Here is a 21,238-nt window from a genome sequence, read left to right as displayed (position 1 = left end):
AGTTCAGTTTGTCCACACTCCAAAAACTTCCCAACAAAATAAAGCTTATCATTGAACTCGCACATTGCCAATCATTTATGAATAAAGAGAACATAAACTCAAAGAGCAAATCAAAAAATATTATAGGGGAACCCTCTGCGTTTAGCTTCATTCTCTACTTACAAATCAGTCAATGAATCAAGGGGAAGAACAGAACAAAGAACACAATATTCGAATCCCCCTCTTTGGGTATGGATTCATGAATCAGAAGATAATACACTTTCATCTCAAGCTGCAATATATGGAGAGCATCTGATACGTAAGATGAGAACGATTCTTTCCTACTAGCAGTACCTGCCATCGCCACCGCAACTATATTCAATTTGAACCCAGAACTCGGTGACAAAAGGGAACCCAATTCCTTACCTGAGCTAGGCCTCGACATTGTCCGGTGGAAGTTTTGTTGAGCTTGATTCTTATTTGTCTTGGCATCCTTTATCTTAGTCCCATCATTTACTTGTTTTGGGAGAAGGAATAAAAAAGACAAACACAAGAACAAAGAAGATGATAGAGAAAGAAGAGAGAAGAGAGAATGGGGAGATATGGGGGTGGGGATGAGGAAATGGGATTAGGGTAGAAGGAAAAGGGAGAAGGAAAGAGATAGAAGAAAAGAGGAAGAGGAAAAGAAGAAGAAAAGAGATTAAAAAAAACAGATGGGTACTTTTGAGTTTTGCCCAACATTTCATAATTCATATTTAGGACCCGGTCTCTGATAGCCATTTTCTTAATTCAGGAATCTATTTTGTCATTTTATATATTCAAGGGTTTTTATTTGCCATTTGCCCAAAGAGATATATCTTTTTTCCTTCTGCACGCGCTCTCTCTCTTTTGATTCTCAACTCCCCCTCTCTTTTTGATTTAATTTCCTCTCTCTCCCCAATAAAACTTCTTCTACCCATTTTAAATTTTATCTCTTTATTTTATTTTCGTACGCCCTCACACACTCTCCCTCCATCCCTCTCTCTATCTCTTCTTTTTTTTAAAAAAATTTTATTTAATCTCCCATTTAAATAATAATGTTGCTTTTCCAAATCAAAAATTCTAAAATAATTATATAAAAATTTAAATTTTAAAATATTTTGGATACATAATTCATACTACTTCTAATATTTAATATAAGAACTCGTTTGACTTTTATTTTAGTTCTAAATATAAGAACCTAAGCCACTTTGTTTCTCATATTTATTCATTTTTTATAAGGTAATTTTGTAATAATGATAATTCTAGTTAATACACTTAACTAGTAATGATATTTTAAGAAAGATAACACAAATTTATTATAAATAACTAACTTAACTAGTTTCCTTAAACTGCTCAAATTAATTAACTAGTTCTTATATTAAGGATCGAAATAGTATTTTACAACCCAGCCTTTAAATTCTTTCTCAACTTTTTAAAATTCCCTTCTTTTTAATGTTTTATTTTTTGTTTACAAATGGAATGCAATGATGTTTTGATAGAGTTTGGCGTGCTTCCTGTTAACACTTGGCTCTCGATTTCACATTTATCTTTTCTGGTTAATAGTATCATTATCGTCATCTGTTTCCTTTTTATATTTTTTTAAAATCTCTCTTTAACGAAAGTATATCTTTTTTTCTTTAATTTTACATAATATTCTATTTTAATAATTTAGTTTTAAAAATTCTCTTTTCGATCAATTCTTTAGTGTTAGTCTCAATGAAAAAAATATTGATATAATAATTTTAAATGTTAATAAAAACAAGAACACTCAGAAATACTCACATGTTAAATTTAACCTTTTAAAATAATAATCATCGATAAAAAATAATTATTTGCAATCAACGTGTTAGGATTAATTAGAAGACTAAAAACACATTTTATAAAATTGAAGAACGATTTCGAAACTTCTATGAGATTATATGATCAAATGTACATTTTTACCTTTTTAAAATAACAAAATAATGTGAGGATTGGAGGATTGAAAAAAATACTTTATAAAATTAATAAACCAAATTAAAATTTTGCTTAAAATTAATAGCTAAAGCTATGCTTTTGTCTATATTATTTTAACATATAAAAATAAGAATATCTTAATTTAATAATAGCAAATTTGATGATAATCTTATCAAATTGAACCATTAACCAGTGATTCATCACTCTAAGAGATCTAATTATTATAATACTAAAAATCACATTACCTATGAAACGGCTTGCAACTGCCCAATGCCTTTTATTTTTATTTTTATTTTTCTAAGAAAGTCAATTTTATTAATATCAAAAAATAGTACAAACACTAATAACCCAAAGGCCAAAATAAACTCTCAAAAAACCCAAGATACAACCTAATACACAAAATACTGAAAATAAAAAGGGATAATTAATTTGCAAGTCCTTATAGTTTTAACCAATTTTAAATCAGGTCCCTATAATTTTTTTTCTTTTTATCAAGTCCTTATACTTTCATCTGTTTTTAATTAGGTCCTTACATTTATTTTTCTTTTTATCAAGTCCTTATAAGATCACCTTATTTTTAAGTAAGTCCCTGAATTTTTTATTCTTTATTTTATAAATTCTAGTAGTACTATTCTATAAACATAAAATAGTATATATTATGTAATATTAGTTTATAAACAATAATATTCTAAAAATAATGAATTATTATAATAATTTTATTTTTTTAGCAAAAAAATAATTGTTTTAAAAAAAATTTCCTGAATTAATTAATTATATTATTTATCTTTTATTATATAATTATTAATATTTTATACTTCAGTATTAATTTATTTAATTAAGTTTATAGTTAATTAATAAATAAAAATTAAAACTAGATGGACCTGATTAAAATTTTAGTGAAATTATAAGGACTTAATAAAAAGAAAAATAAATGCGAGGACCTAATTAAAAATAGATGAAAGTATAAGGACCTGATAAAAAGAAAAAAAACTATAAGGACCTAATTCAAAATTAGTTGAAACTATAAGGACTTGCAGATTAATTAACCCAAATAAAAAACACAAACAAAACAAAAACAATTAAAATCCAACTAGAAACATGGATTATGTCAGCCAATACTTTTTCTCGGGGCCTTAGAAGCACGTACACAGTACACTACCCTTGGAATCCCTTCTTTTTGTCAAGTCATGAGCTAAAAACACGCTTAATGGTCACGCCACTCATTGTGGTACATCCTCCAGGGTCCACATCCTACCAAAAATTCAACAGCTTTGTTAGTGCAGAAGACTTGACCAAAAAAGTAGAAAACTTATAGAAATCTTGACTTGCTTTTCTTTTCTTCTTGCCTCTATTTCTACTGCATCATCTTTAGCTTATTCTCTCGTCTCTTGCACTTTGCTACTGTGTGATTTGGCAAACTGCTTCTTCCTCCTCCTCTTTCCTTCGCTTCCTCACAAAATTATTTTCTTCACACTACAACAACCAAAATGGAGTTTGGGATCTCAATCTCTAAACTTTTATATCTTTTTGTTTTTGGATGCTTTGTTTTGACAGTTTTCATGAACTATGATTCCAATGCTCAACTCATACCAGAAGATGAAGGTTTGTTAATTAATCCCTTTCTGTTTTTCTTACTCCTTAGTATATATTATATTACTCTATTTTGCGTTATGATCAATTCTTCCATTTCCATCTGTTTTCTCACTGTTCAAAGAAAAATACACATAAGAAAGGGGTCAACGTGGTGGTTGACCCCTTTCTCTTTTTGAACAAGCAGTGATAAAAAAACTGTTGTAACTTTTGAGACTTGATCCTTCATTTTTTTTTTTCCTCCAAAGGCAACTAAGTAAACTGATTCAAATGTTTTCTTTCTTTCTTTTTTTTCTTTTTTTTTTGTTTTTTCTCCCTTTTTACCAACGAGATTTCAATAGTTGAAAACTATAGTAATTTATTTTATTCATTTATTTGCTACTGCTTTAATTTTATGCTAATATTGAATTCAAAGAACTAAGTAATCAATAATAATATTTTTCTCTTTGGTATAAGGAATGCGATTTATTAAAATTTCTATATTATTAATAGATATTAATCATATCTAAAATTTTTTGGGCAACTTGGATAGATGAATAAAGCTTAGTAATCTCTTTTACATGCACAGAATATGATAGAAAATCATGTTTTATCAATTACTTGTTATGTATTTATACAAAATATCTTATTAGCTTAATTTATATGATTGCTATAATTTCTAAATAATTTAGTCCTCTCACCCATGAAACTGAAATAAATATGAACAATCTACTTTAATTTAAACTCGTCTACTTCAATTTCCATAACACCCAATTCATTTTGACTTCTCTTGCTATTGCTATATATTTTATTCGGTGCAGTCTCCTTGTACTTATAATTTATAAAATGTGTTAATAGTCGTTTATCAATCTTTCTTTTTTTAAATAAAATAAACCAAAAAAGTTCTGAAAAATTATATTAATTATTTTAATAGTTTTTATACATTGAGATATATCATTATAAAAAGAAAATAAAAGCTATGTTTTAATTAATAATTTGAAAACCTGTAAACCACAGTTATAAAAATGATAAATTAATCAATTATGTCATTATATATTAAATAGGCTAAAATATGTGAAACCCCCTTTAACTTTGAATCAGTTGCACACCATCTCCCTTGCTTTTAAGAGTTTAATTTAAGAACTCTGATATTTTATGTTTTGAATCTCAACTCCCCTACTATTAAAATTACGGTTAAAGTTAACGCTTTTTGACATATCACAAATTTTTTATATTGGTTATTATATATCATTTCATTTAAAAAATATAATAGTTGGCGTTTGAGATAAATCTTTTAAGCATTTTCTACCTTTTTTATTTTAAAAAGACATAGTGAAATAAATATTTTAAGTTTTTTAAGTATGTTATATTTTTAGTATATAAAATTACATGTTAAATACCAAATATTTTTTTAAAATGAAATGGCATATAATAAAAAAAAAATGGCATGACAAGAACCGTTAATTTTAATAGTAGGGGAATTGATAGTCAGAACATGAAATATCAAGGTCATTAGTTTAAATTTTTAAAGGTTAGGGATGTGCAACTGACATAAAGTTTAGGAAGTTTTGTGTATTTTAACCTATTAAAAAATATTTTTTTATGTTTAGTTTCCGATGCGCTTATTAGGGAAAATGTGATTTTTGGGCATCACTAATGCTGTTTTGGATCAGAAGACATTTCTTAATCAATATAAGAATAAAAAAAAAACAACTTAGATATGTATTTACCACAACTTAAGTTTATAGGCTGAGCCTTTATTAGCGTTTTAAATTAAATTTGAACCAGCTTTGCATGATCCATAAGTTGAAGAAGTTCATCAATATGAATGCGTGTCAAAATTAAACACAGTGGGCCACGGCAAGTACTTTGAAATTTCTTTATATAGAAAAGATTTACACATGTCTATGAATAGAAAACATAGATGTTGAGGTTCTTACTTTATGGTGTATGATTTTTATTTTGAAAAAACTGAATTTTGTTTGATGCAGTGAAAGTTCTAGAAACAATATCATCGAAGATAAAGGACTTGCAATTGGAATGCGACCCCCAGTTCTTGTGTCGATAGAGGCTTCAAAAATGAGAACTTTAGTAATATCGTCATCGAAAGGAATGTAACATGCGATTGCAGTTTCTCAAATGGAAAAGTTTGTCATGTTACAAATATGTAAGTGCATCTGTGTATATAGTTACAACGTAACCCTTTCAACTTGGGTACAAATCAAGCTCCAATCTAAATTAAGCTGCGTTCAATGAGTTCCAAATAATGTTGAAAAGTTTTCTTTCTTACTTCTTGTTCCTTTCTTTATTTTAAACTAGTTGATTTGATTTTGAGATACATTTCTATATGATATTTAGAATAAGTTAGGTCTAGCTCTGCTTTGCAATAAAATTAATATTCAAATGCATATTAGTGCTATTTTTTTCTACCAGCATATTGGTACTAAATATAAGATAACTTATTTTATTTTAGCTCTATGTAAATAGTTTTAATGATGTGTTTTGTTTTTATGATAGCATTATGATGGGACTTAATATATCTGGATTTTTACCAAGTGAATTTGGATTCCTTAGCCATTTGCAAGAACTGTAAGCAATGAAATTTTTTTTGTTCAATTGTTACGTCTCTCATTTATTTTTAAAATTATATTCTATTTATTTAATTATTAATAATTAATTTTTGTGCCAAATTTACATAATCATTAAATCATAAATGAGCTAGTATAATAAAGTACCCATTTTTAAGGATATATATTTATTTGAAATCCTTTTAAACACTTGTGTTGCAAGAAAATAATTTTTTTTTCCTGTTAAGTCTAGAGTATCCATTGTCGATAGCAAATGACTAATTCTCTCGTATTGTAGATTTTCTAAAAAGGTTTTTATACAAGCCACGAAACTAATTGCTACGTTGTGAATGTTAATGAGACTTGAGTTAAATATAGTAGGTTATCTTGTTTAGTTATTCTTTGTGACCTTTGGATGAACAAATTTGTTTAAGGAAAAACTACAATAAGATCTCAAAAAGATAATTACTAAAATATTCTAATAACAACTTAAGTAGTTTGTAATAACTATTGACAATTTGAAAGTAAAAATGACAATTTTTAAAATCTATTTTATAATTTTTTTAGGACCTTATTGTAATTCTCTCTTTATTTAATTATTTCTTATAATTTTGCTGTACCTAAGCCTATAAGATAAGTTTTTGCAGGACTATTTGATTTTGTTGTGGCATCCGACTTTGCTGGGAAAGAAATGGTAGAATGCATTGATCTTGACAAAAAAGATGTTCACGCCATCCTTGTAGTTTTCTCTATTAGAACTTGCTTTTATTAACGATCAGGTGTTTTTAAAATTAAAATTAGAGGGGCGTATACATTATTGATTCCAATTTTTAGTTTGGGTTCAACTCTAACCCTTACCTAAAATTTTTATATCAAAAAAGTAAAAAGGACATGGGTTAATACATGAATACTTTTATTATATATTATTAAAATATTTTTTAAACATATTAAATATTCCTCCAGATTTTGGTCCTTAATATAATACCTCTTTAACCAATTTGATTAGATTAAGGAAGTTAGGTAAGTTAGTTAATTATAAGAAATATGACATGTTTTTCCTAAAACACTATAATCATTTTCTTAATATCCTCCTTTTTTTTTCCACTTGATTATGATTGAGAGAATATCTATATAGGTAATTTAGAAAAAATTAATAAATATGATAATAGGTCTTATATTTAGGATCAAAATCAACTTAATAATTAGGTCCTATATTAAGAACAAGAGGAGTATAAAAATATTTCTATATAATACTTCCGGTTTTGATTCTGATGATCAGTTCAATAATAAATCTGTTTGTATTAATGAAAGTTGATATAATAAATCTGTTTTCCATGATATTAGTTGCAATTTTATCTCACACAAGATTGCCTAAAAAATTGTGTTCTAATATTTCATGCGCTATAAAATAAAATTTGCGTTTTTAAATTTAATGTCTGTTATAAAATACATAAGAGATAAAAGGGACGGCGAAATCTTGGACAAGACGAAATATTTTGTATTGAAGCTTTTTAAATCGACATTCAAATATTACCGCCAATATGTAATTTCGTCTCTCTCCTCAGTTTCTATCTGCCTTCATCGAGGAAGAGAGCCTCCATCGTCATCAATTTGACAATTTCTGTTTCTGCGTATCGTTTTTATTTTTCCATGTCTTCCGCTAATCCTTATGAAATCATTGACGACGGCGACGACGGCGAAGTAAGTATCTTTTACTCTTAACTTTTCTTTCTCTCTTTGCGTCGCGCCAACTCGCCGTTTCCTTCTGTTCTTTAGGCTTTTGATTGGGATGCTGCTGCACGAAAAATCGACGTGGCTTGCCAAGTCACGAAGCCCACCACTTTACTTGTTGGTGATACTTCCAATTCGCGCCAGATGACTTTACACAAGTTTTTGGGTAAGAAGGAAACCCCAAGGCCTCAACTTGAGGATCCCAAGATCGGCAAGAATGAGCAAGATTGCTTCGTAGGAGATGAAGGGGCAAGCTGCATTGAGGTCGACGCTGAGGCAGTCAAAACTTGGATATACCCAGGTTACAATGACTTTGGTTTCCATTTCCCTTCCAGTCTAACTTGTTTAGCTCCCCCTTTTTTCTTTCTTTTGGGTGATGACTGCATGGGAGTGGATAATATTGTTTAGGGTAATTTCTTGGAGCTGTGAAACTTGTTGTCCAGCTTCAAGCTGTATTTCGCCGCAGTTTTTGGTTGTGCTGTGGACAGATTTACCGCAACTTGCCACTGTGGGTGTGCATTGTCGGTGACTAGGGGGGCTTTTCTTCTTTCTTTCTAATGAGTTATTTTGTGGGATTCTTAGAATACAATTGTCAATGTTCAGATTTATTTTCTACTTCGAGGATGACTGACGAACATTGTGACACTTATAGGTCTGTAAACACTAACGATAGCGTCGAAGTTTTTATTTCATTTTATTTTGTTTGACGTGGCTTATGGCTCAATATGTTGGTTTCACGGTTTGCACCAACATATGGATAGTTGATATTTCTCAGGCAATGCATTGACAATAGTCCTTTCAACATCTCCTGTAAAAGATTTGGATTCATCACAATTGTCCATTCGCAACCTATAGGATTGAGCCACATCCATCAGGAAATTAAGACAATATGAAGTTATTTGAAAAAAGTGAAATTGACAGTATGAAGTCATTTTATTCTTTGGACAATGTGGTATGATTTTATGAGTTGCAGATGGATGGTTGAAATGGACTCTTACCACCTCTTCCTGAATCCAAATACCCATTAAACTTTTGGTATATATTCCAATACAATTATCTGCCTGCTTTAGAGTTTTTTTTACTCAAGCATGAAACAAACGGGCATAAATCTTTGGCTATTCTTGTGATCTTTTCTCTTTGGGTTCTGATTTGAGGTTTGATTGTGCAAGTGATGCTATTGTTATCTTATGCATGAAATCCATACGTGCAGCATTCAAACTTCCTGTATTTTTTCACAACTAATCTGTTTATTTTAACTTTTGCAGTCAATATTCCTCTTCGTGACTACCAGTTTGCTATAACAAAGTCTGCTTTATTTTCAAACACGTTGGTGGCATTGCCAACAGGACTTGGGAAAACTCTGATTGCAGCAGTGGTCATGTACAACTACTTCCGATGGTTTCCTAGAGGTAACGTGTATCTCATGCTTAGTCATATTTTTTTGGCCATATGATGTCCTTACATATTTCGATCGCGTGGTTAGCCTTTGAGACCTTTTTGACTCTGCACGTACCTTTCTTTCTCATCTGTAAATAAATGAGCAAGAACCCAGATGTGGTTCTTCATTATCTGACTGCCAGGAGATAGGGACCCATATTTTAGTCTGTTACTCAAATTTTTTATGTTTATTGACCTTCCAAGTTTTAGGAGCTGAGCCTTTCATTTTGATTTGTCCCAACTATTTTTTCATAAGTGGAATCCTTTATATTGATAAGTTTCACTGATTATGTGTTATTATAGCTAGTAATCAACATAAGTTATAAGACATGCTCTGTAAGTTAAATTTTCAACTTAGAAACTGCACTGAAACATAGAAGAGGCAAAAAGGAGAAAGGTTTGGAGTCAGACCTAAGAACACATTGAAATCAGCTAAGAGCTTCGTAATCTGATATTTTATACTGCGTAGAAGCAAGACCAATTTTTGGGACTCATGATTTATCAAGCAAACAGTTGCCCTCAAAATAATGTTATTCTTGATAAATGATAACTATGATAAATGACTCAAGGAATTAGCCGGCCAATCTCATAAATCAAGGAGGAAAACAGGGAAATAAAGTATCATAAAGAGGAAATAAACATGATTATTGGAAAGTTTACTTTTTTGGCTTGTAACAGATCCAATGTAGGAGGAAAAAACAGAAAAAAATGAGAGTAGAAACCTAATCTTAATGAGATAGTTAAGTTTATTTCCTAATTTTCTTTAAATTTTTAATGACATGAATAATAGTGTAACAATTTTCTATTCAGAAATTTGTTTTTGTAAAATGGCAATGCAAGTTGTTTAGAATGTAGGGCAATGCTCATCCTATTTTTCTGAGGAAGGAGTAAGCTAAAGTGGGATTTGAATATGAACACTTGTGCATGCTCGCTCATGGACATTAGTGTGAATATATGTACATGTTATGTACTCTTGTTGTATGATTTTTAAAGATGGAAATGTCTATGTCAGTGTCAGTGTTTTGCTTTATCGGAGTTTCAGATCCTAACAACAAACGTTAAAGTTGAATTTCACTTTCTGTTATTCATGTATTTGTTACACTTCATGTTGGTCATAAAAGCTCCTGATAAGGCTAGCTAAAAGGAAGTTTAGCGTTAGATATGCAAAATGTTGTATACATGCTACTTCTCCTATGGTTAGAGATTTTGAAAGATGAACGCTTAGTATTAATTATTTACAGAGTTTAGTTTTTTAGTTGAACGGGAAGCTATACTATGGAGCATTTATGTCCTTTTCTGCTGGTCCTTTCTCATTAGGGAAAATTGTCTTCACTGCTCCTTCTCGGCCACTTGTCATGCAACAGATAGAAGCATGCCATAACATTGTCGGAATACCTCAAGTAAGTACTGTTTCTGGTTGTCCTTGGAATTTGCTGAATTGTCCGTCTTTGTTTGGGCAATTTTATATTTCAATTGTTTTTAATATAATTTTAAATTAAAATATAGCTGGTTGAAAATAATTGCAGGAATGGACAATTGATATGACGGGTCAACTAAGTCCGGCTAAAAGAGCATGCTTTTGGAAAACCAAACGAGTTTTCTTTGTCACTCCACAAGTGTTGGAAAAAGATATTCATTCCGGTGAATATTTAAATTAATTCCTTATTTTTGCTGGATACTTTTATAATTTTATTGTTTAGTATATCTTGACCAGCTGTTAGCCTGTGCTTTATAATGAAAACTAATCAAGAACTACTACAAGATTTGTAAAAAGCCAACTCTATTAGATAAGACCGAAGTGGCGGATAAGCAATGTGACTACCGTCAACTTCCCCTGCAAAAGCAAGATGCATGGTTATTGGACTGTTTGATATTATTTCTTTCCTGTTCCCTTGAGTTGGCTTACGAGAGATTGTATACTGCAATTAAGTCCCGTTAACTTGTTGAATACTTCGTTACAACTTCGAAGTTAATGAACAAAACTTGCAATTATCCTTTACGTAGCTCCGAGAAGGTTAATGTATTTTCCCCCTTAAAGATATTTGTCAAAGCTTTTTCATCTACAGACCGGAGTCACAAAATATTTAGAAATAGGGAGAAAAGAGACTACAGTATATCAGTGAAAGAATCCATGGTTTTGGGGGGGGGTGTTTGAGAAAGATTCGTAAGCCCTTTGGCCTTTACACTGGGTGCATCAAGAGCAGCTCTTTTCTTAGGATGCAAGATTTTCCTAAATCCTTAATACTTCTTAATGGAGCAAAAGCAATCTTGTTCTTAAACTTAAGGGCATTTCTGTTTACTTCGCAAACTAACAATTTCCAAATATATGTGCAGCAGTTTATATTAGCTCAACGTTTTAACTAAAATGCATAAATATCATGGATTCTTGATAGTGCCACCAAGGCGAAGCGACTTTTCAAAAGATCGCAGCGGAATGAAGATATATTGATTTATACATAAGAAAAATAAACTAATAACAACGGGAGTTTTGTCTGTCTGTTTTGTTATTGACTTTCCATGTTGTTTAGGTCATGGGGTTAGATACTAAAACATGCTGACTGACAAACTCTGTCATTGTCCAATCTGCATTATTTTGTCGTCAACTCTGGACCCTACGGACTATCGGCTCTGGCTTTTATAAATTGGCGCTGAATTCATATAAGGGCCGTCTAGTTGTAAGATCAGATGGATTACCCCGTTGATGTTTAGCACTGTCTAGTTTTCTAGTGAGTTTTGTGTTATTTGTATCATGCTTCAAATTTCATACCATTTCTAATTTGTTCATGACATGATTCGTTTTAGGTAAATGTTTGGTGAAATACTTGGTATGTTTGGTAATTGATGAAGCCCACAGAGCAATGGGAAATTACTCTTATTGTGAAGTAGTTCGTGAGGTGAATTACTTCTAAACTTTTTGACTAGTATATGTTCATTCCTTTTTATACGTTACCAGAGACTGATTGGCTATGGTGATTTTGTCATTGTTAGTTAATGGCTGTGCCAGTGCAACTGCGAATATTGGCTTTAACTGCAACACCGGGAGGCATGTGATTAATAACGGTATTTTTTAGTTAGTCATTTATGATACATGTTCTAATTCTAGATGCTAAAAATTCAGCAAAGCGGCAAACGGTCCAGCAAGTCATTGATAATCTGCATATCTCCAATCTTGAATATCGCAATGAAAATGATCCCGATGTTATCTCCTATGTTCACAAAAGGAAGATAGAGTTGATTCAGGTAGCTAATGCTTTGTTTAGCTGAATTTTAAAATCACAAGCTGATGCTTACTTGATATTTTGCTTGCAAATGTAAATGTTACCAGGTTGCAATGGGTCAAGATGCGGTGGAAATAAACCAGCAGCTTTTGGAAGTAATACGCCCAATTGTAGGTCGCCTCTCGACAATTGGAGTCCTCAAGAATAGAGATTACCGCACTGTATGTTTTTTTTTTTTTGGGGAATTATTCTTCCTTGTTTTGAGATAGCTTTGCTCTTGTTTAAGTTCCATAAACTTGAAGATTAGCATTACGGATCTCTACGTTAAAAAAAAAAAAAGGGAAAGAAAAATTGCATCCGGAATATGTGAAGGGAGATACACAGAGAAAAGAAATAATGAACAAGCAAGTTAAGGTAGTGTCTGAACACTGAACAGATGTTTGGGTTAAAACTCTCCAATGTTACTCAGAACAAGAAGGGGAAAAGTTGCGGGTGCTGATTTTTTTTGGGGGTCCCTCTCTACATGCATGTGCACAAGGGGAGACTGTTCTATTTGGATTTTAGCTCTATCGTGCCCGCTGTGTTTTGACTTGTCATTTTGATCACTTTTAAGATAATGATTTGTATATGTTACGTATTAAATGGTGACGAGTTTAGTTAGAACCGAGTCTGCTAGGGGACGTAATATGTTGAGGTACTTAGAGTGACATAGTGGTGGGCTAGCAAGGGGAATAAGCAGTTGAAATGGAAAGAAGAGAGGTTTTGACGATGGCGAAGGTAACCAGAAGCATTGATCGCTTGTGAGAGTTGTTGCTGGTATAGACGGTGGTTGTAGAGTTGGCTTGGCTGTTCGTTGCTTATCAACCAGAATTCTTTGGTACATGTGAATGAAACCGTGATGGAAGTCTAGGATGGTATTGGTGCAATTGAAACCACTTTGCATGATCCAGCTTCTTAAGCAGCGAACAAACAGAGCAGTGGGAAGTCAATTAGTAACGGAATCATTACCTTTAGTTGCGACAAATGAAAACAGACTAACGCATGATTTCTCTTTCCTATAATCCAAATGTTGTATTTGGGATCACATCCAGCTTGTGCCCTGCGATTGGGATATGTTACTTTAGAATGGAGTAATGACTCTCCACGTTCATGGCTCGTAAGGTGTTGAAATTAATCATTAGAGGGCAAAGCACTCTGCATCTGATACCGTGTAAAACTCAGTTTAATCTTTTCTGTAATTTTAGATCCTAAGCAGTAAGCTTATAAAATATAAAATTACATCTTGTTTCATCATTACTGAACCTGTAGGAATATAAATTTAAAATGAAATACGCTGAAACCAGCTACATAAGAGCAACATGCAAACAATAAAATATTGCTACCAACCACTCAGTAAGAATGAAAAGCAAACGAAAATAGTAAGTCTATAGACTTCAGAAAGCCAACTGGTGCCCTGAAGACATGATCTTCAACATGTTTAGTTATGTCATGTTGACTAATGAGAAGTCGTAAAAAGTTCTTTTGTATTGAAATGAGGCAAATATTGATGTAAGGGAGGCTGTTCAAGGAAGCAAAATTATAACTGAGGCCTGAGGGCATGCGAGACTGGTGAAATGGTTTTTATACATAGGTTCATTGATAATTACTCTAAATTCAGACATCTGATATTTTCCCCTGAAGATTAACTAAATTCACATGATTCAGGTCTCATAGTATTTAGCTTGTACTTTGTAGTTTATTGCTGACATCTCCTATCTTGATAAATGCCTTACAGTTGAGCCCTTGTGAATTACTTGAAATACGGGAAAAGTATCGTCAAGCACCTCCACAAGATCTTTCCAGTGTCAACAATGGGGATGTTGAGGGCTATTTTGGAGTTCTTATTAGTCTTTACTACATCCATAAGCTACTTTCAAGTCATGGAATCAGGCCAGCGCACGAGATGCTTGAAAGAAAATTGAAGCAAGGGTAGGTCTTTCCACCACTTTCATGACCACACCTTTATATTATCTGTGACTGATGTCTGGAAAAAAATTAAGAAACATATTTTTGCTTATTATATGTTATTTTATGTGCTTCAACTACAATGGTTCTGAACGTGCATGTCTTGTTCCAGATTTTTTGCAAAATATGTGAGTAAAAACGAAGTTCTTTTGAAAGCAAGGATGTCAATGCAGCAAAACTTATCTCATGGAGCACCAAGTCCCAAGTTGTCCAAAATGCTTGAAATACTGCGGGAACATTTCAGTATGAAGAGCTTTTGTTCTCAAGTGTCAAAATTCTATATAAAATATGTTTACTTGTCATGGTTTTCGAATTTCCGCTGTGCTATTTGTTTTGAGAGGGAAAAAATCAATGGTTTTGCATTACTAGTTGGAAAGTAAATAGGCTTGTTCTTAGCAAGCGCACTGCTAATCTTTGTAACCAAAAAGGTAAGTTTAAACTTTAGGAGAATAAATTGAGAAAGTGTTTATCTTCACAGGGTCAAAATGTTAAAGGAACCTTTCCACCTGAAAAAAAAGGTTAAAGGAACTGGCACTCTTAGGAAATTAATTTTAGTTGCAGTGAGAAATGATTCTATAGCTTTCTTTGAGGATAAGTTAGTTGTTAGAATTTGTTGTTGTTGTTTAGATCGTTATTATTTAATGATTATCTGATTAGTTAATTAATTATTAATCCATTGGTTAATAGTTACAAGATTTATTAATGTATGACTTATTGGATGTGTTTGCAGAAGCCAATGATCCTCAGAGCTCTAGGGTTATTATTTTCTCGAATTATAGGGAAAGTGTGAGGTAAAATAAACTTCGTTTCATTATCTTATGCTGCATGATTGGTGAAAGCTGTTTAGTTACTGAAATTTTAAAAGCTACTGGTGGTATAATGATATAATCAGGGATATAATGGATGCACTAGCAAATATTGGGGAACCAATCAGAGCTACTCAGTTTATTGGTCAAAGTTCAGGTATTTATCATGATAATTCTGTTTATCCATGTAGAGAACTTGATTGGGATATGAAATAAAATGTCCGCTTCAATTATTGCAACTTTGCAATATATCTTCTATTGAGCCCAACATGACTAAAAAGTTGACATTTATTAGTGGTAAACCTGAAAGAGGGGATAAAAAAGTTGACATGAAGAAAAAAAGGGGGGAATAAAACATGAGGGCTGAATTGTATTTTGTCGTACATGAAAGGGCATGAATTTCTTTTTGAAAAGAGCAAAGCTCGATACACTAATTCTGCAGAGCATATCTAAAAGGGAATTCTGGCCTCTGCTAAAAAATACGGTAATAGTAATGGTCAAGAATGCTTGAACTTTCTCTGACATGATAAAATTAATCAATTATTATCGGCTTTCCATTTTTTTCCTTATCTTTATTTTTTGGGGAGATGTCTTTTCGTCCTTCTTACCCATTGTTTCAGTGAAACCGCCTCTTACATATTAAAATTCAATGTAATGAATTCCAGGGAAAACAATGAAAGGTCAGTCCCAGAAAGTTCAACAGGCAGTGCTGCAGGTATGTATTCCTTTTGGTATAATTTTTGCAGTCCTTGCATATACTTACGTCGTTTACCCACAGAAATTCCGTTCTGGAGCCTACAATGTCATTGTTGCTACATCAATTGGTGAAGAAGGTCTTGATATCATGGAAGTTGATCTTGTTGTAGCTTTTGATGCTAATGTATCACCACTAAGAATGATTCAGCGCATGGGGAGAACTGGAAGAAAGCACGATGGACAAGTTGATATCCTTTGGTTTCCAAAAATGTTTGTTGGCAATTGTTGCTGCTGATGTCCTCTGCTGAATAATTTCTTGAAGATCCTGATAGCATTTATTCTTTAAAGTGCTCTTAAATGCTTGTTCAAGTGATTCCTTCACGGCCATTACTAGTTTTAGCTTGTGAAGGGACTGAACTGAAGGGATACTTGCGGAAACAAGCCAAGAGCAAGGCTATTAGTAAACACATGCGGAATGGGGGCATAAATAGCTTCACTTTTCATCCTAGTCCCAGGATGGTGGGGACTCCCTTTTATGGCTCTTATTCTGTTACATGTTCTGTTGTTTTCTCTTGATGGAAATTTCAGTTTCTGACCCATAAACCTCAAATCCTGCTTACTATTTGCGTAGATTCCCCACGTCTTTAAACCAGAGGTTCAGTTTGTTGAGCTGTCAATTGAGAAATTTGTTTCCCGTGAGAAGAAAGTAAGAGGTGACTCCATTCAGATACATGCATCTATTGGCAAACTCACAGCAGCAGAGAATAATATACTTGCGAAGTATTTTCCAACCACTGGTGAAAATACGTGGAAGCCATCTCTTGTTGCCTTTCCTTACTTTCAGACATATCCTTCTAGAACACATAAAGTGAATCATTCCTGTAGAGCAATAATGCTCATTGATTTGATGCAACGTCTGCAAGGACAAACGTCATTCTTAGGAAACAGTAAAACTTCCATCCCTCAGGTTTTCTCCTTGTCTAGGCTTGTCATTTATTTGTTGAATTCAATATAGCTATCATATGATTGCTTTTCTATTTTATTCAGGATGGCCCGTGTATAGAAGCTAGCAATGCATCCGACCTAAACAAGATTCGCGAAGTTAGATCAGGTAATATCAGTTTCAGTTTCTCAAGAATTTTCACTATGGATTTGTAAAGATGGTTGGAGCTCATCCGTACTTGTTTTATTTTCAGACCAGAGACAATGTTATTATAGGAACAGTCACACAAAAAAAAGAATAATTATCTTAGTTATTGTTTCAAATATATTTTGTAATGAGAATTGCGATTATCCTCTTTAGTTTTTTTCCCCCTTAAAGACCTTTTTAATCTTGCAAGTTGCTTAACCTTTTGGGGGGGGGGGTGAAAAGAGATATTAAGCATATTGTATTGCAACAAAGTGATTCAAACATAATGCAATTTCATTTTCTTTTGGGGGTGGGGGATTGATGTTTGGAGAAGTGGTGACCTTCTCATATACATGCATATAAAACCTCAAAATATGAAAACCTGTGAACACATCTGCTAGTTTGATGCCTTTCCTTTATTTATTTATTGTCCTTTTCAGACAACAAATCACACTCTAGGCATACCGTTGGAAGCAATGCAGTCTCTGTAAGTTGCCTGAAGCTGGATTCCTCTCGTTTAGGGATTCAGACTGAAGACTTTGTTGATCTAACTGCACCAGATAATATTGTGGGAGAACAGAGATCGCCTAATACAAGTTGCATAAAGAAGGATGATCTACCGTCATCTAGTTTTATTGACTTAGATGAAAATAAAGAGAAAACATGTGAGTTTGAAGAGACAGTTCCTGACACTCCAATTGCTAACACAGTTATGTCAGATGAAGGGCATAGCAATAGTGGAACGCCTGATCATTCTCAGTTCAAGACATCTTTGTTGCTAGACGACGTATTCAATAACGACATCAATGAGTCCCAGTGTAGTCCCCGTTTGACCAGTTTAATTAAAAGTGGTGTTGTTCCAGAGTCTCCCATTGATGAGAGGACTGATTTTCTTCCAGGTCATGATGGTTTTTTCAATAATGTTGCAAAATAAGATCTCTGTTAATTATGTCATTGAATAATCTGTCCTGAGATAAATAAAATTTGCAGGGTTATCAAGAAGCCAGCTTATCATTCGGCACTGTAAACCACTTGTTCATCACCAGACGGAACAACAAATTACCTCAAGTCTAGGGACAAATGAAGAGGTCGTTATTGATAATGCCGCAGATGTAAATAACGTACCTATTGATCCTTCTAATAATGAAACTCAAACTCTTTTATTCGAACGGAAGAGTCGTGCAATTAGAAGAGTTCATGTCTTTAGTTCTCCTGTGGTGGAGGAAGCCCAAAATCTTTTAGCGGATATTACCAACCGGAGCTTTAGTGAAGATTCACCTTTATGTGGTGGAAATGTTGCTGATAGTGTCAAGCCAGCACATAGATTTAAAAGGTTGCGTAAAGCTGACGATGGTAGGCGTCATAGGAAAGAGAAAAGCAGAAAAGATCATGGCAAAGGTACCTTTTGCTAATGTTTGTTGCGTCCAACTTTAATCTTTATCAATGTTTCGTTACCCTCAAAACTGAAGGAAATATTTGACTTTAGCTAACTTTTATATCTATGGAAAAAGCTTTACTGGTGGCAACACATTATAATTGAACATTATATATGAAGTATTGCGGTGAACTTAATCTGTTTCTATTTGTTCTCTGCATTTTAGGTAGAAGGAAATCAATGCACAATGTCAGAGTCTTCATTGACGACGAGGCTGAGTAAGCTCATGCTTAGACTTATTAAATGTTGCATTCTCATGTTATCCTTCTCCTTATCATTTTTGGTAAACGTATTCAGCCTATCTTTCATGGTTTTGTGGAAACAATACATGAGCTACTCAATTTCCTTAGGGTTTCTTCAGAAGCTGACGTTTCTAATGATGAGGATGGTGAGGATGACAGTTCATCGGATAGTTTCATAGATGACAGGATGAACCCTACAGCAACAACTCAGTCCAGAGCTAGCGGAATAGACATGATGGCAATATACAGGTTCTTATTCTTCCCTTTTATTTCCCTTCAAATTGTAATCTTCTCAGCTTCCTGGTGAAAAGCTGTCGGTAGACATGCATGAATAGGGGCAATCTTTTATAGATATAATCTGTTAATTTCTTCTTATTGGAAAATATTGTTGCATTAGCTCATTATAATTAAAATAAAATTAGAGAGGGGATGCTACAAAATGACAATTTTATGTGCAAGTCATCCTATTCATCATATTTCTGTTCTCTTGAATTTTACATGATATTAGCGCTTGGTTTAAGACAAGAGTAAGATAATCATCCTGAAACAAATGTCATTATAGACTTCACTGCTTGGTTATGGTCGTTCAATTTATGTCCTTTGATGAATTCCATGGAGTCCTTCATTTGGCCATGGCTATAGAACACTTGCCTGCTGTCCTCACTTGGATTTTGGCTTGCTTAAAAAGCCATGAGACAAAACGAGACAAATGGAAGTGCTGTACTTGAAGAGTGAATGGGTCCTAAAGCATGCAAGAATTTGAAATTACCAATAAGTTCTCCAAAGCAATTCATCTATTGGTTTTTTCATGCATTCATCTCATATCTTACATTATTGGGTCAGATTTGAGCATTGTCAGGCTCAGTTGAAGGTAGTTCTCCTAATTTTGAATTTTTTTCATCCATGGGATTCTAACCCTTGACTTTACTTAAAGGAATCAAGTTCTTTTCACCCAACCAACTATCGTTGGTTTCTTTGTTAAACTTCTTCGTTGCTTGGTGAAGAATTCCTTAAAACAAGGATTTCTTCACCGTCCTAACTCTTTCGCTATTATTCCAAAATTGGATTTCAAAACTAACACATCTGCATTAGCTTTTGTAGCCTAGTTAGAATTGAAGCATGTACAAAATACGTTTTCCATTAGCGGGAGAGGGAAAGAAAAGATTGCTTTCTTGTATTCTATGTTTTGGTTTCCTATTTCTGCATTGATCAGAACCCTTATCCCTTTAAAATTTCCTGATTAACTTTCGGTGTTGTAAATGATGCATAACCGAAACTATGTTGCAGGCGTTCTTTGCTCAGTCAAATACCAGTTGAAGGAGGGACCAACGTTTCTGCAACATTTAGTCCTGACTACGTGTCGTCTATGACTATAATTAGTGAAAATGAGGACTCTTCTGGCAGCATACCAAGACATATTCAGACTCGTCAAATTGAGCAAACAAATCAGTCAGCTTCCAAGAGTTTGCAGTCCGTTGAAGGCAACCAAATCACCTCAGAAGCTACACCTTCGAGTAGTTTTCCTGCTGAAAACACGACACAGATGAGAAGTCGAAAAAGAAAATTGTCATTTCATCGTTTTGGATTTCCAAGTGCAAATCTTGAGCAGCAATTTGCACTTCAATCAAACGAAGAACCTATGGATGCTTGTGCAGCTAAGGATATTCTCTGTGATGATCACATTTTTGATAATATTGACCTTGATGAGTTGGAGGCTCAAGCAGCTTCTCTTCTTAAACAAAACTCAGATTTTTCAGCTCAGAAGCAAGGTGCGCATACAATACCTCAATCTCACTTGCAAAATCCTCACCTTTCCAACCCATCATTCGACCTTGGGATATGAAAACTCATGGGAATGCACGTAATAACCATTGTTGCTGCTGGCCCTGGCACTTCCATTGTGGACTTGCCTTGGTGCAATTTCAGATAATTGAAAATTCAGCAGGATTTTGTACAGGTTAATATTTCAGTTATCAATAGCTGTATAGTTTATTCATGCATATAAGGGAGCAAGAAAATAATGTACTTACATCCTTTAATATTTAATTATGCAGTTGGAACTCGCAGGATCATATTTGAGATATTTCTTCATTGTTATAATTAAATGTATATAAAAGTTTGTACAACAACTTGCTCCTGGCAAAAAATAATGTTATGGGATTTCTTACAAACGAAGTGTTTTAGTTGTCATTAATTGAGCTAATACTACTTCTAGTCCTAAAATAAGAGTTAGCTGAAGATTCAATTTGATTGTAAATATAATATTCTAATTTTTTTTTATATTTATTTATTTATTTATAGTAGTTCTCATAGTGATTACACATGTTAAAGAATTTTCTTTTTAATACATATAATTAATAAAAGTATTTTAGTGAAAACAATGCATTTATTACAAATATTAACTTAACTAATTTTCTTAACACTCAAATTAATTATCTAATTTTTATAGAG

The 21,238-nt window shown here is 32.9% G+C and overlaps 1 protein-coding gene across 1 annotated transcript; it reads left to right on the top strand.

Annotated features, from left to right (window-relative positions):
• Positions 1–7,751: 7,751 nt before the first annotated feature.
• Positions 7,752–20,630, top strand: LOC114752449 (DEAD-box ATP-dependent RNA helicase FANCM-like). The gene is made up of 23 exons (XM_028941192.1): positions 7,752–7,790; positions 7,866–8,121; positions 9,086–9,229; positions 10,575–10,657; positions 10,784–10,898; positions 12,060–12,151; positions 12,246–12,300; positions 12,376–12,497; positions 12,583–12,696; positions 14,250–14,443; positions 14,592–14,722; positions 15,210–15,270; positions 15,372–15,442; positions 15,951–16,000; positions 16,064–16,229; positions 16,373–16,500; positions 16,613–16,948; positions 17,029–17,092; positions 17,551–18,009; positions 18,101–18,508; positions 18,712–18,763; positions 18,896–19,036; positions 20,075–20,630. Exons 2-23 carry the CDS (start codon positions 7,965–7,967, stop codon positions 20,628–20,630), a joined length of 3,699 nt encoding a protein of 1,232 aa, XP_028797025.1. The 5' UTR covers positions 7,752–7,790; positions 7,866–7,964.
• Positions 20,631–21,238: the final 608 nt, after the last annotated feature.

Source organism: Neltuma alba, unplaced genomic scaffold, assembly GCF_004799145.2.
Source record: "Neltuma alba isolate B1F8T4 unplaced genomic scaffold, ASM479914v2 tig00001162_pilon, whole genome shotgun sequence".
Taxonomy (NCBI): Eukaryota; Viridiplantae; Streptophyta; class Magnoliopsida; order Fabales; family Fabaceae; genus Neltuma; species Neltuma alba.
The sequence above is the reverse complement of the archived record's forward strand: the minus strand, read 5'-3'. Positions and strand labels throughout refer to the sequence as shown.